Source organism: Acipenser ruthenus, chromosome 2 (assembly GCF_902713425.1).
Source record: "Acipenser ruthenus chromosome 2, fAciRut3.2 maternal haplotype, whole genome shotgun sequence".
Lineage (NCBI taxonomy): Eukaryota > Metazoa > Chordata > Actinopteri > Acipenseriformes > Acipenseridae > Acipenser > Acipenser ruthenus.
Genome location: NC_081190.1, coordinates 23,652,736 through 23,675,785, shown reverse-complemented (window position 1 = coordinate 23,675,785; position 23,050 = coordinate 23,652,736). Strand labels below are relative to the sequence as shown.

Genomic DNA, 23,050 nt, shown 5'->3' with positions numbered 1-23,050 from the left:
GGGCCATCGTCTTCAAAACTGGAACTGGACCCCTTTTGGCTAATTAAAGGCAAATTAAGCCATATAAATGCTGCATGGCAGCTGCAAGGCATTATTCAAGAAAAACTGCTGGAATACATTGGGCTCACATACTGAGCATTTAAGTAAAATGTCACACCCCAGTAGACATGTATTTGATAACATGTTGCTCGGATCAGGAGTCCTTGGCAAACAGGAGCATGGTGACATGCTGGGTGAGTCAGGGTGCCTGTGAGACAGGAGTTATACACTGCCGGTGCTGTTCTGCTGGCCACAGGACACCAGGGTCAACACAGAGGCTCAGTGAGGCAGTCTGGCAGTGGGATCAAAATTCCACTGGGAGGGTCCAATCTGAAACATGCAGGAGGCATTCACACTAAGCAGTAAGGACAGACTGGAACACACTCAACATTAGGGTAAGGTGGAATTTGTATAATATTTTAGCAATGTTACTGAAGAAAAAAACACTGGCAAACACCACAGTGGTTTGCTGTTTTGACATTTAGTGATAGAAAACACTTAAGGACATATATTTAGTTGGAACCTGTCTTTACCTCTCTGCACAACTAGAAATGATACAGGCTGTGGAGTACACTAGTAAACTTTGTGTGAGGACAGGGACATTATTGATTTATTTTCATGAAGTGCATGCTTTCCCATTGTGTACACAGCGAGTGAGTTTATATAATAGTTGTTAACAGTACATCATTGTAATAAACATATTAGACTTAAGGGAAATTGTTTTATGCTTTTTTTCATTTTTCGATACCAAACTTTGTTCATTTAAATATGTATACATTAAAAAAATGTATAATTTAGAGTTATCTAACTTGTTTGCCCTTGATGTGTATATTACAAGTAAGCACAGAGGAAACAAGCAAACAAGTTATTGTTTCACACAAATACGTTTCAGGTCTTAAAAACTGACCACATTGATAGGTTGTCTAAAAAATATTTAGGCACAGAGTTGATCAGACAAATAGTATCAACAGTTAAACGTCCTGCAATAGCACACCAGCTGTCAGCACAAGAATAGATGAGGCCAGGAATGATCTTGTACTTTACATATCAGTTCCAGAAAAGACTGTGGTAATTCTAGCAAAAGTTACCAGTCAGTAGAATTCCTATTGCTCCTTGCAGTCTTGTTTAGGCAGTTTTAACAGGCCAGTAAAAATGTCAGCAAAACCACGATCCTAAATATTGTTATGATGTTTTAGTCTAAATAAAAAAATTAAAAAATAAAAACAGCAGGGCTTCTATCATCTGGTATCAACATTATTGCAGATGATGTAATGGTAGATTTAACAGTCACATTTATCCTTATATTCCATAAATAAAATACAATAACCAAGTAGCATTGCCTGGTATTCTGGCATTGTGTAAATATTACTTTGGTAACCAAATAGTTTTTTTAAGTATCTACCGGTATTTCTGTATCATACTTGAATGTATCCGTTTTTACGGTAAAATGAACGTCTTATGAATAAAATATTTTTAATTAATCCATAACTGTTCAACCGCTATTATCCCTGTCAGGTTTGCCAGATAAGACATTTCATTTTTTCTGAAACATTTCAATAAAATACTACCCCATTCTTATTTAGTATATCCCTTTTTTATTCTTTCTGTCGCCCTGAGCTGTCAGGGCACAAAGACATTGCATTTTTTATGAGTGGCATTGGTAATGCGATCATTATTCTAACTTGAAAAGAAAATGTAATCCTAATGAAGCCAAACTACAAATCGTTTAGTACACTGTGAACATTTGCAGGAAAATTGCAGTTTTTGTCACTGGACATGCTTTAGGATCATATCCAAAACCAAGGTAGCGAATTTCTCTGTTCCTTAATGGGCCATCCCTGATCTGTGACTTGCATTACAAGAACATAAGCACGTGTTCGTTTGAAACTCCCTTAAACTTTTCTGTGACCCCCAGTTTGAGAACCCATGCTCTAGTCTTGGTAGTTAAAATGTGTTTCCTTGCTATTATTAATTGTGAATTGTATGCATCTGTACTGAATATAAGTGTACTGGTTCTGGTACAAATATCATTCCTTGACTTGTTTTTAATCATGCATTCACATATCGTGTCATATTGTGTGATTGGTGTTTTTCTAAATTAACTGGATCATTGTTTATTATTATTGTTTTATTTTAAGCGTCTTCCTGCCAAGAATCAATATCACACAAAGCGATGATATAAAATGTGGGTGTGACAGAGAAAGAATGAATCTTGGTTATAAATCTCCCTCCCAACCTGTGAGGGCACTGTTTAAAGGGAACAGAGTGCCCCGGACTGGATGGTCTGACAATTCATTATTCATTTCCAGGGAAAGGTGGAAGTCGGCCATCTAGAAAGGGGGTGGAGCTACGGTACACCAACACAGTAGAACACACACAAAGACACACACACACGATCACAAGTCCAGAGAGAGTGCTAAAGTGCTCATGCTGAAATACAATTTATTTGTGCACAGTTGTGAAGTGTTGTCCGGGTTTAATGCTGGCCTTAAGAGACAGCTCCGGATCTTGTTAGCCGTCTAATAATAACTAACAGTACAATTAGACTTGACAAACAAAAAAACACTCACGGTTAATTCAGTTCTCCTTTCTTGGTTCAGTGTAAGCATAACAAAAGGAACAAATCACCTAGCCACGTCCCTTTTTGTATCGTCAGTCACGCGAGTGCAACCGTTTCTCCTCCAATCCGTGGTTGCCTCATCGCTTCCCTTCTGGGGCGATGACTTATTCTTTCGAACTGTGTATATTCTTTCAGGACTGTAACCCGTTGTTTTGGATCAGTTCAATACACATTGCTGTGTATTGACTGGGATTATTCTTTGTGGTCGCCAGACCGGGATTATAAATAAGCATATTGTTTGGATCGTGAACTTTGTTGTCTGTCTTCTGTTTCGTAATCACATCACACCTACACCTGCGCACTGCAAACCACTTTGCCACAGTGGGCCATATTCACAGAGCCTTTACTACCATGCTAAAGGAACAAAAACATTTCTATAAAGAAAACAAAACATTCAAGTTAAAAAGTTTCAAATAAATAACTAGAGGTTAATTTAGTAACCCCTACCTGTCCCTTGCTAGTTCTGTAACTTTTTGCATGACAAAAAGAGAGAGCAAACTTAGCATGGTGGTAAATGCTTGATGAATATGAACCTTGTACCAGCTCTCCCTGCATCTCCCCCTCACTCTGAATCGTGACAATATGTTCAACAGTTTGAACAGCAGAAATGAGACTGGACTGCAGATGTGAATTTTGAGAGACTCAACAAAGACGCAGTGGCACATGGGAGGGCATTGCACAGTCTAAGGCGTCATCAAAGTAGCAATGTTGCACAGCTGGAGGCATTGTGCAGGAGTTTACAGTAAAACCTTTTCAAATGCTGTCACGATTGCCACAATTTTACCCACATACTCTGTCTGAATTCTGAACATCTCAATGCACCTCCTCGGGTAATCTTTAGAATCAGCACCAAGCATTGCGAAACTGCTTCTGCCAAATAGAAAGATATGTTAAAAATATGTCAAAGCAGCAAAACTACTGTACTATACAGTGGGTACAAACGTTACCTGATTAAAATGTTAATGCTTTCAAAAGTGTCAAAGGCTTTGCACAGTATTGTTCGTTAAACTGCAGTCCCTATCTGAAAATGACAGCCGTTCTGATGTGGGAACTACTTTCTATTTTTGATATGGATGAAAAGCAACCTTGCAAATACATTTTGTCCAGAGATGCAAATTAATATATCAATAAAGGTGAACAAAAATGCGTATTCAAAATTTCACCCTGAGATTGGCCTATTTTCTGCTTAGACAACATTTTTTGACAGCTATTGGGAAGTGAAAACCTTTGTCAAACCTTTGTCAATAGATTTTTGTTTTCATGTTGCACATTTTCTTTGGAGATTAAGTATAATAAATTTCTCCCAATAATTATAATATTTAATTGAATGCACCTCACGGCTTTTATTCCAAGGTTATTCATCTGACTTCTATCTACAACCAACAACTTCTGACAGATTCCAGCCATACATTTTTGTCATTTAGGCTACCCAGCACCAAAAAAACACATAATACTATTACGATTCCTCCTCCTCCTCCTCCTACTACTAATAATAACATTATTATTATTATTATTATTATTATTATTATTATTATTATTATTATTATTATTGTTATTGTTGTTGTTGTTGTTGTTGATAATAATAATAATAATAATAATAATAATAATAATAATAATAATAATAATAATAATAATACTTTTTGCATCACCTAGAATTTTAGGATTGAGAGATAATTTTAAAAATAAAACTATACAAACATAATTTAGGTCATTTATTTACATCATGTTGTCAAAGAAACTACACAATGATATCGCAAAAGTCTACCGGAAGCCATAATATTAGTACAGTGCTAGATTTCGAAATGTCACATTTTTCAATTTTTTGTCAGTTTTTTTATTAAGTATATGAAAAACTACAAGGCGGTATGTAATTCAATATGTTAATATAACATTATTCCGCAGGTTTTTATTGGATTTTATGTAGCAAAATTAGTTAATTCTGTAGGGTGATTCAAAACATATGGCCAAGCTGTATATTATATATTATATAGGAGCATGGCCTTCACTAGGCTGACCCTGCACACTAGGTGGCTCATGGATTTTCCACTGTTTTCGGTTTCCATTTTGATCTATAACATTTCTATGATAACACAGTGTTCCAATCGAGTGGCTGCATCGCATTACCACGGTTATTTATGTACCAAAGATACGTGTTTAATCTGTGAAGCATATGAGGATGAAACTGTTCTTTTAATTGACCTTTGATAGGGCTTTTAAGCTACATGTGATGTACCATTTTCAAGCCAGCATACTCTGCTACAGACGCTACCATTACCAAGCAGTTTGTTTATGTAAGTCATTGTACTTACTGATAACTTGTTTAAAGGATGAAAAACAGATTTCCAATGAAACAATTTCAAATCAAGACATTCTTCTTTCTGGAAAAATTACGATTTTAAAATCAATTTGTAAATTAGCGATTTATTGTTCTGAATGGAGACACTATTATTTAAGCTTTTCTTCTTTTTAAAGCACACATTTCCATTGAAAACTATGCAGTAAATATATACGCATAGATTAATTAGCATTAACATGCTGAACACCATTTATCTATTAATACAAAATGCTGTGATGCTGTTAGAAAACCAGAATTTGCCAAAATGCTGCCATTCTATACGTTTGTAGCTTACAGCAGGCTTATACCTTAAGGAAACATTTGGATTTCTGATTTATGAGCTGTGAAAATATTCTCGCACGTCACAGGGGTCTGTCCCTGATTGTGTTTGAAGTCCAATGCACAGGGCAGGCTGTATCTAGCTTCAAACCGTGAGCTAGTTTGTCTTGTTGACTGCTTTAGGAATATACCATCCAGCCGGGGGACATGCAGTTATTAGGTTGTTTTTTTCTCATGCTGGCGTGAGCACCAACATGAGCATTAGGTATAGAAAGCAGTAAAGCAGATCATATGCAAGCAGGGATTAGTATAGGACAAACTATATACAAGGTTGTGTAGGTTGAGTTTGAACTGGAAGAAGTGCATAACCAGAACAGAGTGATGTATTCACTTAAACAGCTACCACCATGGTAACTTTACGCTATGTAAATATATGATGAAGGGTTGCTGGAAACAGTAGGACTAAAGTATACTGTACTGGTATGATATTCATATTATGAAGTATTTACTCTTAGGTACTTTGTTCACAGAGAATCAAATTATTATTATTATTATTTTTTTTTAGATTTTCCACTATTTACTTTCTTTTATCAGTATATCATTTATAAACGTGTTTAAATTTCACCAAGTGTATTAATAATGGTAATAAGCTAAATTCTTTGTACGTTAGTTGTGCACATCTATAAGAGGGATTTATTTAACCATGTGGTACAGTTGTATTGGTTATATTTTAATTGTTAATAATTAATGGCTACTTTAACTTGATGTGATCTTTTCTGTCCTTCAGTAATTGGATTCAGTCTATATTTAATGATCTCACCCACAGTGAGGAAACCTGCTCCTGACGCTAATAATAGACTTGACTTACACTTCTGTCAGAGCACTGTGGGAGGTTTAGATTTGGGGAGAATCCGTCACAAATAAGACCTGTAATGCTTACAAACCATTCACTTTTTTGTTTGTTTGTTTTAAACAGCTTCTAACAAGTGCTGCTGGGATTCCAGGACAGTGTGCAACTTTTTTTTAAATGATTCAATAATTTTGAATAATGTAGTTTTATTTAACACAACAAAAACATTGTAAACAAATGCTAAATATATATGGCAGAGTAAGTGGAGTTCACTTGGTTATTCTGTCACTGGATTTGAATGGTATGCAAGACAGATTCCAAAATGGGAATCTGTCTTGTATACCTTTCAAATGTGTGTGTGTGTGTTAAGACCAAAGTCAGTCAATGACATCAATGACCGGGCACTGTTGTCAGAGCCCAAAAGCAACAGCCAATGACAGCATTGACCAATTTTGTCTGTCAATGTTGTCATAAAGATTTAAATAACAAGACTGGCCGGGCAAGGACGACATTGCCCAGTACTAGATGGTCAATGTTGAAACAATCACAATTACAACTACTAAAATATACTGGAGGTAAGGAAAATAAGCAACCCCTGTATATTTTCAAATACTTCATTGCTTTATTCAACAAAATGTATTCAATATTTAAAAGAACCAACTATACAGATTTAAATTAACAACAACGCATAGGGGAAAGTAGGGCACAGTGAGACACAAAAGTTTTAAACGGCACAGACCTGTAACGCTGAGAGATTAAAAACTACTATTTCAGTAAATCTCAGTGCCTTTTAACACATGTCAAGGTCACAAACCTCTCTCTCAAAATATCAATTCACCAACTGGGATCTTCTCTGGCAAAAGAACAATGGCTGCAATACATGTACGGCCCCTTCGCTGTGTTTAGCGAATTTCAATGTTCACAAAATCAACTTTGAAAGAGAAGTTTCCCACCTGGCGTCTTGTGTGGCCAGAGAACACTGGACTTGGCAATATGGCCCTAACGCTTTCTTCATTTACTGATGAGATAACTGGAATTTCTGGCATTAGAAATCACGTATATAATCGCACACCCATTACAAAAGCGGATGCACCTGTTTTGCACAGTTATACTGAGAAATACAGAGGTAGCAGGCTTTCAGGCTGCATAGGGGACCAAATGCATACGGAACCATAGAGTTTGTATTTTTAAATTGTGTTTGTCAGGGATAATATATAATTGTCTCTGTTGCTCATCAGTTCATGACATATAATCACTAAGCAAGCAGAAAGTAATTGTCTTAAGTAATCCCCAGCAGGGACCAAGCTCCTTAGTTTCTAATGGCAAATACTAGAAAAAAGCATCCTGGAGTGAGTCCTTTTATCTGGCTGTATGGCACAAATCAGTCATCTGGTTTTGTATTTTTAGGAACGTTACAGAATAATAATAATAAAAAAAACCTTGTCAATTATTGTAACTTTATAGTAACTTGACAGTATAACTTTTTTAAAGGCAATATATGTTACAGGTGTGTTTTCCTGTTTTCTATTAAGAAGGATCTGAAACCTTAGACAAGTCAATCTAAACTACTAAGCAGTCTTACTCCAGATCAGTTCTGAAAACGTAAAACCTATTTGGCTTTGAAATATTTCTTTGAAGTGAACTACTGCTGTGCTGTCAACACAACATACAGTATGTGATAGATAATAAAGTCTGGATATATAAGGAAATATTTTAAAAAAGCCACCTTGCCTAATCCAGAATAAAACTTTAACTTGTAATTAATAAGGTACAGCAATTCATTTTTTCTCTGTTTCTTAGAAATAACTAGACATTTGTATAAATGGTTTAGTGCAGGGTTTTTTTTTTTTTTAGTTTTTTTTTTAACAAGCATGCTTAACAATTCAATAGCATTAAAACATTTAGTAGACCTGGAATAACAGTTTGTACCTTCTTCTGTCAGTCAGTGTGACAATGGTTTTATTTACAATTGTTAGAACATGAAATACACAAAAATAGAACCAGTATCCTGCAAACAAAAACTTCCAGACTTATGGGAATTTAAATAAACTGTTCAGGGTAAGCTATGTCAGTAAGTAATTATAAAACCTATACTTCAATTGACCAATTCACCTTTATGCTTGGAATAGCAGACCATGTGAATAACAATTGATGGAATATCAGGAATATCATTCAAATGTCAATGATTTAGTTTCAGGTTTCAGTTCTAGAAGTGAATCCTGTTTTCCCAGAGACAGAAGGTAGCAGACATGCACACACACACTTTCACTGTCAAACAACACACACCAATCCACCCACATCCACTACACAGAGAGAAGGATAGGAGGGGGAAGGGAGGGTATCAGGTGTGTGATCATGTATGTTGTAAAAGCATATAGAGAGCTTGAACATTTCTTTTTAAATTCTGTTTAGGGTTTTGTTGCCTCAGAGCATCATGTTATGAGATGTTAATTATAGCTGGTCTAAATAGTAATGTGTCCTACTAAAGACAACATCAATACAAATGTCTTGGTCGTGTACCCTCATTAGTAGCAATTTTATACCAAATCACTAATAGAATTACAATTTGAACTGAAAAATGGATTGACTGCACTACTAAGCACCGAAGGAGCATAATAACATTAAAAATTATAGATTCTTAGCATAGGTTGGATAATGTGTGTTTCACAAATGCAAGCTTTTTTTCTGTTGGCTGCAATATTTCTTGTAACAGTATCTTGTAGCTTATAGAAAGGCTGGGGGGTTTTGAAGTAAGCAGTTTTTTCTGGAAGGTCAACTTATTTTATTAAACTCAATGGCAAGCAGCCGTCCTCCTCACAGCTTCAGAGAAGTCTGCCAGTTCACTGGATTTGCCTGAAGGTTACACAATCAGATCAATAAAAGGTTTGTTTGACAAATGGGCTAATTGGCATCAAAATGCAGATTTCTGGCAGGAATTAATACAGCAGAAGAAGGGGTATGGTGCTAGTGTTCAGGCTTTTCGATTGTGTATGAGGTGTGGGAATGCCCAGTGATTACATACTCCTGTTGAATCTTAATGCTCTCCTGAAGCATTCTCTCTCATACCCACAGCTTGAAGCCTGCCTCCACTCTGTTGATAGATACCACAGATGAGTTGCAGTATCTGTATGCTGTACTGGAGGGAAGAGCTCTGTTTTACCTTTGTTTTGTTTTGTTTTTTCATCTGGGAACAATAATAACACCCTTGCACCTGTACTTTAAGAAAGCGATGGACTTCTAAAAGAAACAATAAAAATGGGTGAAACCTTCAGATTTTTCCTTAAAACCTAATTTCTGGAAATGGACCCGGTTTTCTTGCAGATTGATAAAGGTAGCAGTATGTTTGACTCTTTCTCTAATTGGTGCATCCATGTACTGCATTTCAAAGCAGGAACTGGTGGTTTGCAAGCCTTTGTAATTCAATTTTGAATGTGATTGTGTAGATTTTTTGTCACCTGGGGATAAATCCTGGATATGCTCAGGGTGTTGCATAATAATTTACTTACCTTGTAAATATAATTCTTGTGAAATGGTATTGCTTTGTGCCGGGTTGTGAATGTGAGCTAGTTATCTCCTGGCTGTTACTTTGTATTTCACTTGTTGACAAGCTGCAAGTGAACCAATTTTCACTTTAGGTTTTCATTAGCCTTTGTTAAAAAATGGCTTTGTTTCTTATGACAACATATAATGGTAGATTGCATTGCTTAACATAATATGTTTTTTTAAAGGTCTGTATAGTCTTTCTCTAATCTTCAAGTCAGCTTAATATTGCATAATTAAGATAACTAAAGAAGAAGCTTAGACCTATGAGGATTATTATATGTAGGATAATACTTGTAGTATTTAAAAAACAAAACTGAATGTTGCACATATTCTTAAGTATGCTAAATGCAAACATTTAACTGCATTTTTATATTGCCAAATTATATGTTCTGTAAACATTTTAGACACATTTCACTTAGCACAGAATATTTTTTCCCTATTCTATTTCTAAACATTCTAAATGTTGTCATTATATATATATATATATATATATATATATATATATATATATATATATATATATATATATTGTGACGTCTTGACCCCACTCAGGTTCGTTGCCCCTTTACAAATAGACCCAGACACAGAAATTGGGGGTTCAGCGCTTCCGCGCACTTTTAATAAATACAAATAATAAACAAAATACAAAACAAAACAAACACCTAGCTCCTTCGGAGCACTAACTAGACATAACAGGAACCTAAACTATAAATCAGGACAGCTAAGCTGTTTACCTGGAACACAAAACAAAATCTTCACAACAAAACAAACCACACAGGTTTATACTACCTTTCTCCTACACTTGTATACACAACCAAGCGGGCTCTCCACACAGCAGCCTAGAACAGACTGGCTGCTTCATTTAAATACCCTGCACCTGGTTCTAATTTAACAATAATTACCAGGTGCAGGGGATAATTAACAATTAACACCAATGTGCATTCGCACATGTCTTCTACCATGCAGGGAGGATTAACCCCCTCCCTGCTGTGTTACAATATATATATATATATATATATATATATATATATATATATATATATATATATATATATATATATATATAAAATAAACTAAGCTAAATATTTTGAAATGTAATGATAGGGATAAACATAATTTGACTTGATAAACAACTGGATTCTATAGCATGTTTCCTTTATTGGCTAGATCACTCCAAAAACATAAACCATAATAATAATAATCTTTATTTTAGATAAATAATTTAGCAGGCTATATATGTTAAAACAAAACACACAAAACACAAGTACTGCGCAAACTCATAAAAAGCCAGTTCCTTACACAGGCTGAAATGCCAATTTAAAGAAATGTGTTTTTAGGTATCTTTTAAAAATATTCACATTCTTTGAATCCTTAATTACCCGTGGAAGAGCATTCCATAACTTAGGTGCATAGCAACAGAAAGCCCTGTCTCCCATAAACCAGAGCCTGGTTTTTGAGACTCAGCATCAGCAGATCGCAGGTTTCACACAGGAGTATATTCAATAAACATATCGGGGATGTAATTAACATAAGAGCAAATGCACTGTGTCATAAGAATGACTACTTTAATCTTATTGGTCTCAACGCAAATTGCAGTATACAGTTCAATTTCTTGCGCAATTCAGTAGGATATACGTACTGTACTGTATTATTAATGATGGAAACCCATTACTTTGTTTCTGTTATCATATGCCACGAAATCCACTGGAAATGAATTTGTTCAGTATAATGCTCATGAGAATCACCCAAGTTGTACAGGGAGAAAAGAGTCTGACTTTAAGCAATGACAAGGCGTTATTTGATTTTCCTGGTGAAGGGGCTAGCCAGTGTCCCTGTGTAAAAGACATCTATTTCTGCAATTTGTTTGAAGCCTTACATTGTTGTAGATCTGCACTTATTCAGCCTTGACCATGCAACAATCACTCATGGGTGGATGCAGAATTAAATATCCGGACGAGGCACATCAGGGAATCAGAATCTCTGTCAGGGATGAGTTCGTTCATTGGAACTGATTGACATAGCTAAAGAGAATTGTCACTTTCCCTAGACAAGTGAGTATTCTGGCAGGCTAAGAAAACAATATAGAGTGAACGCAACGGATGTCTCATTGTCCATTGAATACCTAGTAGCAGAATAACGTTACTTTTAAACTTTATTATTTAAAGGTATTGTAGAGTATGTATTGAAGGAGAATTACTGGTTTGTCATTGTGTACAACAAAATGGGTTGTACTTAGGTTCATATACAGACAACATGTATGTATGTATGTACTGTATGTATGTATGTATGTATGTAAGGCATCAACTTGCGTATTTTAATGCACTACTTTTTAATTTTGCATTTAGTTTGCAAATCTTTACCTTTTTCTGCAAAGAACATTGCTCAGTATTATTGTTCTACCTGTTTTCATAGCAATACCAAATTATATTTAGATGTTATTAAAAATCGTCTTATCACTATTATGGAAAAAGGAGATAAATATGCTGCAGAAGTAGCATGTTGTTCAATTGTTTGTTGTCCACCAGTAATGAAAAAATAACAGAAACATTTGTACTGAAGCATATTTTGGAGAAAGTATTCCTTCATATGTCACATTACAAAACATAAGAAAGCATATTTGTGTCAAGTAAGGAGACTCATGAAGGTGTTTTTATAAGCTCAACTTTATGAAGTTCTTTGGCTCTTGTTCACACAAATGTCACAGATGCCCTCTGAATGCTAAATGCTCAGACTTGCTCTAATGGAAGCAAGTCACAGTTTAATCAATACTTTGTACTGGATAAAGGGCCTTTTAACTTTTTAGTAGAAAATCATTACTTTCGCTTCAAAGTACCTTGAATGTATTGATTTTATTAAAACTGTAATTGCTGTTTCTAGAGTATTGTCATAGGAACATCTTGTTTTATAGAGCTAAGATCATTTATAAAGCATTCATGACTCCACGTAGTGTATATATATATATATATATATATATATATATATATATATATATATATATATATATATATATATATATACAGTATATATATATACAGTATATGGATAGATAGATATAGCTATAGACACGTTTTGATTTTAGTGTTTTGACATGCCAATCAATGTCTAAAAAACATTAAGGTATACATTCGTGCCCCATATATATTTTCAGAGAGGAGACATCCACAAAATAATTGAATTGAACAATCATTTATTGCATTTGACAGATCTCCATGCCCATGATGAAACACAATATATTTGTAGTGTGCACGGGGGAAGGCAGCAGTGTCTGGTTTGGGTGCTCGTGAGAGTGTCTTCCAGTAGTGCGAGAGGTCCCGGGTTCATGCCCGCCCTCCTCCTGTGTGTGGATTGCCTCGCCTTGTGTGATGCGCCTACCTGCATTATCCGAGATCCCTACAATATTTTGGCCCATGGCCTTTCCATTGGCGCTCGATAGCCACCCCTATACGCTGGCTGAACTATGATGTAATGACTATTGATTGATGACAGCTAATGCCAGCGGGCAGGACAAGTGACACTCTGGGCCACCATCCCCCATATCTTATATCTTATATCTTATAACATATCTTGCCAGCGGGTAGACGAGTGGCACTACCACCTACCCCCAAAAGGACATACCTTGTAATACAAAATAATCACACAGCTCAAGACTATGATAGATATATTTGTAAAATATAGATAAAGAGGAGTCTTTAGGGTCCCCGAGTGGCTCCTCTAGTTAAAGCGCTGCCGCTGGGACCGTACGATGTCACACAGTTTGGACGGCGCCAGTTAGCGTCCAGTGTTACGCAGATTTCTGTATCCCTGTAGAATTCTGTATCCACGCTTGATTCCATGCCTGTGCAGATGCAGTTTTTCAAAGCTGGACGTGGATGCGTGATATTCCTGTGCCCGAGTCCCGCTGTGTTCTCAAACACTGCCATTGAGTTCTGCTGCAGTTTGCAACAAATATTGAAAACAAGACCAAACTAATTCTGTAGCACATTTAACACCACTTATTTCCTACAGTACGCTCAGCCTCCTGCGTTGCTCAATACACGAAACCCTTGATTAAAAGTAACCTTATAAAACTGTATTTTTCTTTTAAAACACATTTTAATTTTATTACATCTAAATACTGTTCAGAAACAGAAGAAGCGTTCGCATATAGCGATCTTGATCTACGCAGGCGTCAAATCTAAGGGGATACAGAATTCTATGGGGATACAGAAATCTACGTAACAATGGGCTGTGCAAAGAGGCTGAACTTTGCTGGGGACCCTGAAGGGGGTGCCACATTGGCTCTGACGCTCCCGGAGTGGGGGATGGGAAACCAGCAGGGATTGCTTCTCCTTATTGCACAACAGCGAACCCTACTGGCCAGACACCGTGCACATTCAGAGTGGATAAAAAGCAGGGCTGATCTCTGTCTCTGGGATCGATAGCCAGCCCACCTCTGCTCTGGATTGCTTGGCGTAAAAGAGATTTTGGCTTTAGGCTTGTGAGATAGGAAGATGCTTATACGCCCTCAGAACGTCTGTGTTGTGTGGGGACAAGCTGTGGTGAGGAGAAAAAACATAATTGGACATTCCAAAAAAAAGGAGTCCTTACTGATTAATTAATTCAGGGTCTGATCACTGGAGCTTTTAAAAAAAAAAAAAAAAAAAAAAAAAAGTTAGAAGTTTGGTTGCTAGGTCCGGGAGCTGAAGACATATGACTGCCGATGCGGGAAGTATCATTTGGCGGAGTCAAATCCATAATGCCAGGTAAGAAACACCAAAAAAAGAAACGACAAGGCGGCATAGGCGATAGGGCTATTTATAGGAACTGTTACGTATGTGATTAGAGGGTGGATTCTCCTTTCAGAAACACAACATAGTTTCCAATAATTAATAACAAAAACAGCAGCACTAAAAAATGAAAAACTATTAGTTATTTCAGAAGAGAAACATTTCCTTTTTTTGAGGATCATTTGGTATCACTCTATGTGACAAGCTCCCTGCTCAGTAAAAGATGTTTGGATTTTCTTTGAACTTGAGGTTTAGTGTCAACAGTTTGTTTATGGTTATCTTTTATCGCCATAGTTACATGAGGATTTTGTTTGTTTGATGGGTAGAATAGAAAACACTGAGTTCTGCCAATAGTGGTTCAAGCACAAATTCCTTACACTGAGCGTTTGCTTAAAGATGGCTTTGGTTCAGATGAGACCAGCTATAAGACAGAACTCAACATATAAACACATGGGGAAGATCACATTTGAATTCATGTCACTTATTGTGAAGTGCTATCATTTATTCTTTTTGGTACGTGAAGGTGCATCTTCAAGCTGCCAGAAATCTGTAAATCATCAACATTCTCCTTAAATTAGATCATTTGTCAGTTTGAATGTCTTTTTCTAGAACATAAATGAAAATGAATTTAGTCTGCTGATGCTGCCAGAAGGATTGTTGCTCTGTCTCCATTTCAATTTAGTCTGCCTGTATGTTCTGAATGGTGATTTATCTAGGTCAGTAGCGGCTCCTGACTAATAAATGGGGAGGCTAAATATATATATATATATATATATATATATATATATATATATATATATATATATATATATATATATATATATTGTAAACCGAGATGCAACTCTCGGGTTCGTTGCCCCTTTCAAATCCACTGACCCAACACAGGAACTCGCAGTTTTAGCGCGGTTGCTCACCTTTATTTACAAAAACAAAACAAAAACAAAATGAACACCTAGCTCCTTTTTGAGCACTAACTAAATGTAAACAGGTACCTAACGCACACAGGACAGCTAAGCTGTTTACTTGTTTAACCAAAACAAAACAAAAACACAGTTTTCTAAACAAAACACACAAAAAGGCTATATACAGTACCTTTTTCTTTCTATACGCTTGAGCACACTATCAAGCAGGCTTCTTCACACACAGCAGAACAGAACAGACTGCCTGCACGCTTTTTAAACCCTGCACCTGGCACTAATTTACAACAATTACCAGGTGCAGGTGATAATTAAACAATAAAATAATTAACAATTTAGTTTGGCAGGGAGATTTTAACTCTCTCCCTGCCACAAACACTCATTTTCCCTGCGCTGGGCTAATTGCCCTGCCACTATATATATATGTAGTCTTAGTCTCCATAGCCTCTTATGATGAGCCGCCACTGATCTAGGTCCATTGTTTTTTAATTGTATGTGATTTTTTTAATATATTTGGAATGTTTTCCTATATGAGCATGAATATCCCAAATCCTATTGAAAGGCTTAAGTGGACAAAAACAGATCAGCATTGTCATCAGAACCTGTCATTCCATGGAAGCCATTTCTTTTTTTTTACCTCTCAAGACGGTAAGGTAAGACTTTGTATTGAACTGAGCGTGTTTTGAAAAAGAGCTTTTCTGAGTCGATTGCAGTTCCCCTGCATTCGTGCTGAAAGCTGGGTTGCTGCTTTCGTGGAATCAGCGGCTCCAAATCAATCAGGCTTCCTTTTTTTGCTGTCTGTCGTAAGTGAGCGACTGCCTGTGCAGTATTGATTTAAAGGAGTGCATTTGTGTGTCTTTTCTAGCCTACACTCTTGGGGAGAACGCAGTTCCTCCACTTGGGATAGGCTTTGCTGTACCCCCACTGTCGAGCGATTCCGTGCTGTGGATTCATTGCAGTACAATTTTAAAAACAACAACAGCCAGTCAACTGTGTTTTCCTCCACCGTGGCTGTGTTTTCACCTACCCCGCTGTAGAGTAGACGTCACCAACTGCCTAGGCCCGCTCACCCCAGTGTGCCGGGCTGTGACAGGGCTAGGAGCCCTGCACATGAAAAGGGGGCAGGGCAAAGCCCTGCTTTAAAATGTATTTGTTTTGTATTTTGATTTAAATGTATTATTTGTTTATTTTAGAACGGGGTACCCCTCCGCCCCTGTGGAACTTATTATTTTGTATTTGTTGTATTGTTATTGTTATTATTATTATTATTATTATTATTATTATTATTATTATTATTATTATTATTATTATTATTATTATATTATTATTATTGTTGTTGTTGTTGTTGTTGTTGTTGTTGTTATGATTTATTTATTTATAAATATGACAGCAAAGCCGTATGTTTTTGTTATTTTCATTTAAATGTGTTCTGGCAGAGGCAAGGTTGGCAGCTCGTCCTCTGCCAGTAGTATGTAAAAACCTTATGTAGAAGGTGGCCATCTCCCGAAGTGATTAATTTGTTGCTAATTGGGAGATGGTCACCTGCATAAAAGCCTGCAGCGCTCTGCACTTGGGTTGGTTGTTCGAGAGGAGGAACAGAGCGAGAGAGAGCGAGAGGAGTTTAAAAATAAATCAAAATACAGGATCAGTGAATGCGATTGCCCAGCCTGACCTGAGTTTTGTTGTGTTTTTTCGAGATTTGTTTTTGTTTGAATATTTATTTTGCTCTGGGAGCAGTGTTTTTTTTGTTAAAATATTTTATTTATTTTGGTTGTTTAAAAATAAAAATGGCGCATGCCGCGCCTTTTGCACTGCAGTATTTTCCTTTGTTTTTCTTCCTGCCTCTGGCCTGGTGTCACCACATCGGCCAACCCTGTCACAAGTGGTGTCCTGCATGGGATCGCAGAGGAGTTACGGGAGGTGCCTTGTTTTTATTTTTGTTTCTTTGAATTATTAAAAATGGGAAGGAAGCTGCAACAGCAGCAGCAGCAGCCTAAGAAGTGGTGGTCCCTGGTTCCAACTCCATTTGGACCCCCGGACTGGGCAGCCGAACAGGAGCAGAGGAGGATGGAAGGGGCTCCCATGTGCGGCGCCTGTGGCGAGTTTGGGCACGTCCGGGACAACTGCCCTTACGGGGACCCCCAGTATGAAGAGGTGTGGAACCAGGGTCTGGTGGGGGATGCTGCTGAGTGGTTCTGAGTGGTGGACCAGACCCGGCCATCTCCAGCACCCAAGAGGGAGGAGCCCCTGCCGCCTTCGCCGCCAGGAGGGGAGGAGCCCCTGCCGCCTTCACCGCCGGGAGGGGAGGAGCCCCTGCCGCCTTCGCTGCCAGGAGGGGAGGAGCCCCTGCCGCCTTCGCTGCCAGGAGGTGAGGAGCCCCTGCCGCCTACACTGCCAGGAGGGGAGGAGCCCCTGCCGCCTTCGCTGCCAGGAGGGGAGGAGCCCCTGCCGCCTTCACCGCCGGGAGGGGAGGAGCCCCTGCCGTCTTCACCGCCAGGAGGAGAGGAGCCTCTGCCGCCTCCACTGCCAGGGGAAGAGAAGCAGGAGCTGCCTCTGTCTGTCGCCACCTCCACCAGATGGAGAGAAGCAGCAGCTGCCTCTGTCTCCACCACTGCCAGAGGGAGGGAAGCAGGAGCTGCCTCTCCCTGCACCACTCGAAGGTATCTCCGGTATCTCCAGGTGCGCATTTCTTGGCAAACCGGTTTCTTAAAGGTGCTCTGCAATTACGCCCTCCCAGGAGGGTCGTTCTCCCAGAATGGAGCCTTGATATTATACTGGAGGCTCTCACGAAGGCCCTGCTCCATGGAGTTGAAGTATCTGTCTGTGAAGGCAGCCTTCCTCTTGGCTATCACCTCCGCAAAGCGGGTCAATGTTTTGGTGGTCGTCTTCTCTTTCAGGGAACCATGGTTACGGTAAGTAACCTAAAATTATGAGTGTATCATGGAGTATATGGAGGCTGTCTGACTTTCTGTATGCCATATTAATATTTGTACATTTATCTAGAGAACCACTTGTCAAATTGATGAAACTTGCTAAGATCCTCCTTAACCTCGAGTTATTATCAGTATCAGAATATGAAATATATGGAAGCTATCTTTCTGACCGTCGGTCTGTATGGCTCCCTGCCTGTCTGCTTATCTTCCTGTCTGTATGTCTCTCCAGGGTTTTCCGTATTTAGCTGTTCTGAATCTTGTTAGAGGTACCCAAGAATACTGTAGCTATTGACAGTGATTGCTTAACATGCTGTCGTAGTCAGAAATCAGAGAAAGTGTTGCCTTCATCATGCCCTTTGAATGCCAGTTCTTGCTTGCCAAGGTAAACAACAGAATCAATCAAGCGTTTAAGAACCTCACGATGATTTTTTCTTACTTGCTCATTGTGATGTATTGTATCCCTACGCTTCTGCTCATCCAGTTTAACATCAATCCGGATTTGTCCAAACGTTTTGAGTGTAACAGCGGCTCGTAAGTGACTTTGGGAACGATCATGTTTTTGTGCTGACTTGTTAGACAGCCTAGATTGTTGTAGCCAGTGCTATTCCATATTGCCTTTTCTGTACTAAACAAAATACAGTTCCAACAGTATACTTTAATTGACAGCTACCGGTAAGCCACGGATACCTTTCATAATTTGAATATTGGAAGTGGCGAGTTCAGGTATTTGTACACCACAAGCAATTTGTACACCATGAGCAATCTGAAATATTAATTTGAAGTTCTCAATATAATTCTCAATAACAGTCTTCAGCTATTGTTATGCCCTTACCCTAGATGCAGGGCTGCTATCTGTCCCAAGGATTTTAAAGCAAAGGACAGGTGGTAGAGCATTCAGTCATGAACTCTGGGATGCTCTACCATGCACAGTGAGAGACACACCGACAATTTTTAAAAACATACTTCTATAATAAGGCATTTATATCTTTATAATATTTATTTTTTTATATAGTTTTATTTCTATTTATTCAGTTAGAGTTGCTTTTATTTGCTTTAAATTTTAAAATGTTGTTTTCTCTTGCTGTTTTTATTGTTTATATTGTTTTTATTGTACTAAAAGTACTTCGGAATGTCCTTTTTCTTGTTAAAAGCGCCTTGGGATGGCTTGCCATGAAAGGCGTTTTATAACATTTGATTTGATTTGATTTGATATTTATGTCCCGCCTCTGCTCACTGATGATTGGACAGTTGTAAAATCAGGAAATCTCTTTGACTTTCCCATTGGTTAAACTCCCAATTATGTCCCGCCTCTGCTCACTCATGATTGGACAGCTGCATAACAAGGGGCAGATCTTTGACTCTCCCATTTGTTAAACCTACTAAAGATCTTTAACTGTTTATGTCCCGCCTCTGCTCACTTATGATTGGACTGCCGCAGATCTTCTATTGGTTGATTTTATTTTATATACAAAAATTAAATTCTGCACGATTAAAATTATAAAAAAATTAATCTGTGATCAACTCTTTAGTTGATTAATCTGTCCGATTGATCTGTTAATCGGAGCAGCCCTAGTTTATATACAATATACATTGGTCAAGAATGCCAGAATTATTATTTGCCACGAAATAGATAACAACAATTGCATCTAACCAGACAGGTGGAATATTATATTAGATAATATAATTACTTGTAAATTAGTAAAAAAAAAAAAAAAAGTTCCTGTATCAGTTTGCTTGTGTAAAGGGCTTACACAAATAACAAATATGGATCTTGGAGCTAATTTAGACTGTGACAGTCCATAATAAAAATGCAACAAGATGACAGACAATGTTTACTGTTTTTCTTTTGTTTTTAAGCAAGCTGGATCCAAATAAAATTATTGCAACATAATCTTTATTCAAAATGTTCCATTAGTCTACTTTGTTCAGAGAACAATCATTAATGCTAATTGATTTTTAACTGATGTTGCCAGAAATCTGAGCAAGCACAGCATGCAGCGCACAACAAAGAAGCACAATAAAAGAGTTGCCTAAACCCATTACGCAAATTGTTGCATAGAGTAAATGTATACTCAGGATAGGGATTTTTGACAAAGAGACACTTTTACTGACATGGTTTTAAATCATAATGAACAAGAAATATCTATCAATGTCTTTATGTGACATAATTATTTACCATACGCACCTCAATCTGGATTTGAGAAATAGTGCCAGTTTTCTCCACTGTTGAAACTTTTCAGACATGGTCCTATGAAGAGTAAGTGGCTACAAATAACCACTAATGTGCCTATAATTTTAAACCATATTAAAACAGAGGTGAGAAAATTAACAAGAATTGCATTCTATTGCAGATGACAAGATTTATCCTAATGAGCTCGACCATGGGAAACTGAGGATGAGAAAGAGGATATTCTGGGACTACCCGCTTCAACTCTCCTGGATGATGGATGGCGAGCCTTTCACTTCCACCGTCCTACCAGCAGGGGATGCTATCCCCAACACAGGCATGACCCTGGAGCAGAAGACTACGTTTGCCTTTGTCATTTTGCTCTTCATTATCCTGGGGATTCTTATTGTCAGGTGCTTCCGGATCCTGCTGGATCCCTACAGGAGCATGCCCACCTCCACCTGGGCTGACGGGCTGGACGGCTTGGAGAAAGGACAGTTTGATTACACTTTAACATAACACCCATGTGGCCTTTGACCATGAATGTCAAGCAGTCTAAAACTGACAAGACTGCTCTGCACTTTGTAAGACTTTGTTTACATGAGGGTGGCAAACCAACGCCTTCTTCTATAAACCTCTTTACCCATCCTGGGAAGAGGCTTCGGACAGACAATGAGATGTGCTTTTTAGCAGTTGGATGATTGCTCCTACAGGGTTTTTCCGCTTTTCTAACAAATTAAATTTTTTTAAATGTTGCTTAAAGTTATATAGCTATCAAATCAGAATCCACATTCTAAGGCATGAAACAAAACAATGCCTCCCACTAGGCATTTCTTTGTTAAATGTGTCCAGACTGTTAGCAACTTTTATATGAATTTGTGGAACATAGTAGAGAAAACAACCTTTATATTTTACTTTGCTCCTATTACCTGTCTGTATTTCAAATGTAAAATATTAGTGCATTTTGAAGTGTCATCAAAGTTTCACCAAGGCAACAGCACACTGCATTAGGTTACTGTACTGTGATTAACAAAGCTTGCTTTATGACCTCACTACTGTTGAATATCTTGCTCAGAATTGTGCTTGAAATGCCTTTAAACTCCTGTGTGGCTCTTTTCATACTACTTACTCTACTGTGTTGAGTAGAATTATCTCATTAGTCAATGAAAAGGTATGCATGTACGCCGAGTAAGATGCAACGTTGACTACAGCAAGGCTAGTTAAAAAGATGACGTTTTAGATCATTCCCGCATTGAGCCTTTAGTTATGATGAGGTTTGTTATAGCTGGTTGAGGGCCTGATTGCTGCTGTCCACAAAGGAAAAATTTAAAAGAAATACAAATTTAAAAGCTGCTGGGCTATTACCATGATAAATAAAATTACCAAACTAGATAGGCAAACTGAACGAAACATCTGTGCAATGACTGTAAAGCACAAATGGGGAAAAATAAAGAAAAATAAAGGTAGAAAATTATAACACTGCAAAACCTGAGTTTCATTATCTGATGTACTGTGCTTTGGTGCCTTCTTTAAATTCCAGTATCATGGTAAGGATCCAGATTCCGATGTCATCTCATTACAATTCACTGCATGCCCTTCTAATGTTCAGAAAAGAGGAATCTTCAGCACAAGTGGTCTTTTTACACAGCAAAGAACATTTTTCATGTTAATTTAATGGATCATCCTCATAGTGAAACCAAACTTTTTTTTTTAATAGCTTAATAAGACACAGTTGTGAAATACATATTTTTAAAGGTATTTGCTGCTTTGCAACTGTAATATCTAATTTGTATTGTTTTTGAATGATATCATAAAGAAAACCAAAGGGAAATTAATATTACAGAGTATGGTGTGACTTACCGGCCTGTTTCCTGTATGTACTACATCAGACATATTGTGTACAATATGATGCCTATTGTCTTTGACCAGATTTACAACTTAACATGATCCCTACTAAAATTGCTCATGTATGTTTTTTTCTTTTTAATTTTTCTTTTTTAATTTTTTGTTTGTTTGAAGGGATTAGCTCCTTGAAGTGTTTTTCAAAGACACTTGTCTGTTGTAGATAAGGCTTACAAATCAGCACATTTGTTAACCATCTTTAATTGTGGATCATCTTACCAGGGGTTGAGTAACCGGTACTGGGATTTAAGTCGATGGTTTTCTAAATGACAAAATAATAAATAGTTTTTTTGAGGGCTGTAGGGCTAGATATTACTAAAAGTTCAATTTCAAGTCGTATTAAGAAAATCCCGATGGTGATGATAATCAGTTGCTGATAAAGAAAATGAAATACTGTTTGCAAGAAAAAGCTTTTCTATTTTCCTATTTTGTGAGAAAAAAAGATACAGGGCTAGCTACTGAATGTTCAGACCATCACATCACAAATAAAAGTAACTGCAGATAAATTGCACAACTTCTACAGATGCATACCAGAAGGTCAGATGTCAGTGAAATTACTCAGAGGGAAAGCTACAGTACGTATAGATTCAGCATACCGTAGCTGACTGAAACACAAGGGTTTTTTTAGCTGGTTTCAGGTTCTATCTCGTAGATTGGGGGGGGGGGGGGGGGGAGGGGGGTCAGTTCAATATATGTATT

At 37.5% G+C, this 23,050-nt stretch overlaps 1 protein-coding gene across 3 annotated transcripts; it reads left to right on the top strand.

Moving 5' to 3' along the window:
• Positions 1-311: 311 nt before the first annotated feature.
• Positions 312-23,004, top strand: LOC117962514 (cortexin-3-like). 3 transcript variants are annotated; one of them, XM_058992382.1, is made up of 2 exons: positions 312-434; positions 20,634-23,004. In XM_058992382.1, the coding sequence occupies exon 2, from the start codon at positions 20,678-20,680 to the stop codon at positions 20,966-20,968; it is 291 nt and encodes a 96-aa protein (XP_058848365.1). In that variant the 5' UTR covers positions 312-434; positions 20,634-20,677; the 3' UTR covers positions 20,969-23,004. The 3 variants fall into 3 exon arrangements, with proteins under 3 accessions (XP_058848365.1, XP_058848370.1, XP_058848362.1); XM_058992387.1 differs by lacking the exon at positions 312-434 and adding an exon at positions 8,937-9,006; XM_058992379.1 differs by lacking the exon at positions 312-434 and adding an exon at positions 9,163-9,454.
• The last annotated feature ends 46 nt before the right edge of the window (positions 23,005-23,050 follow it).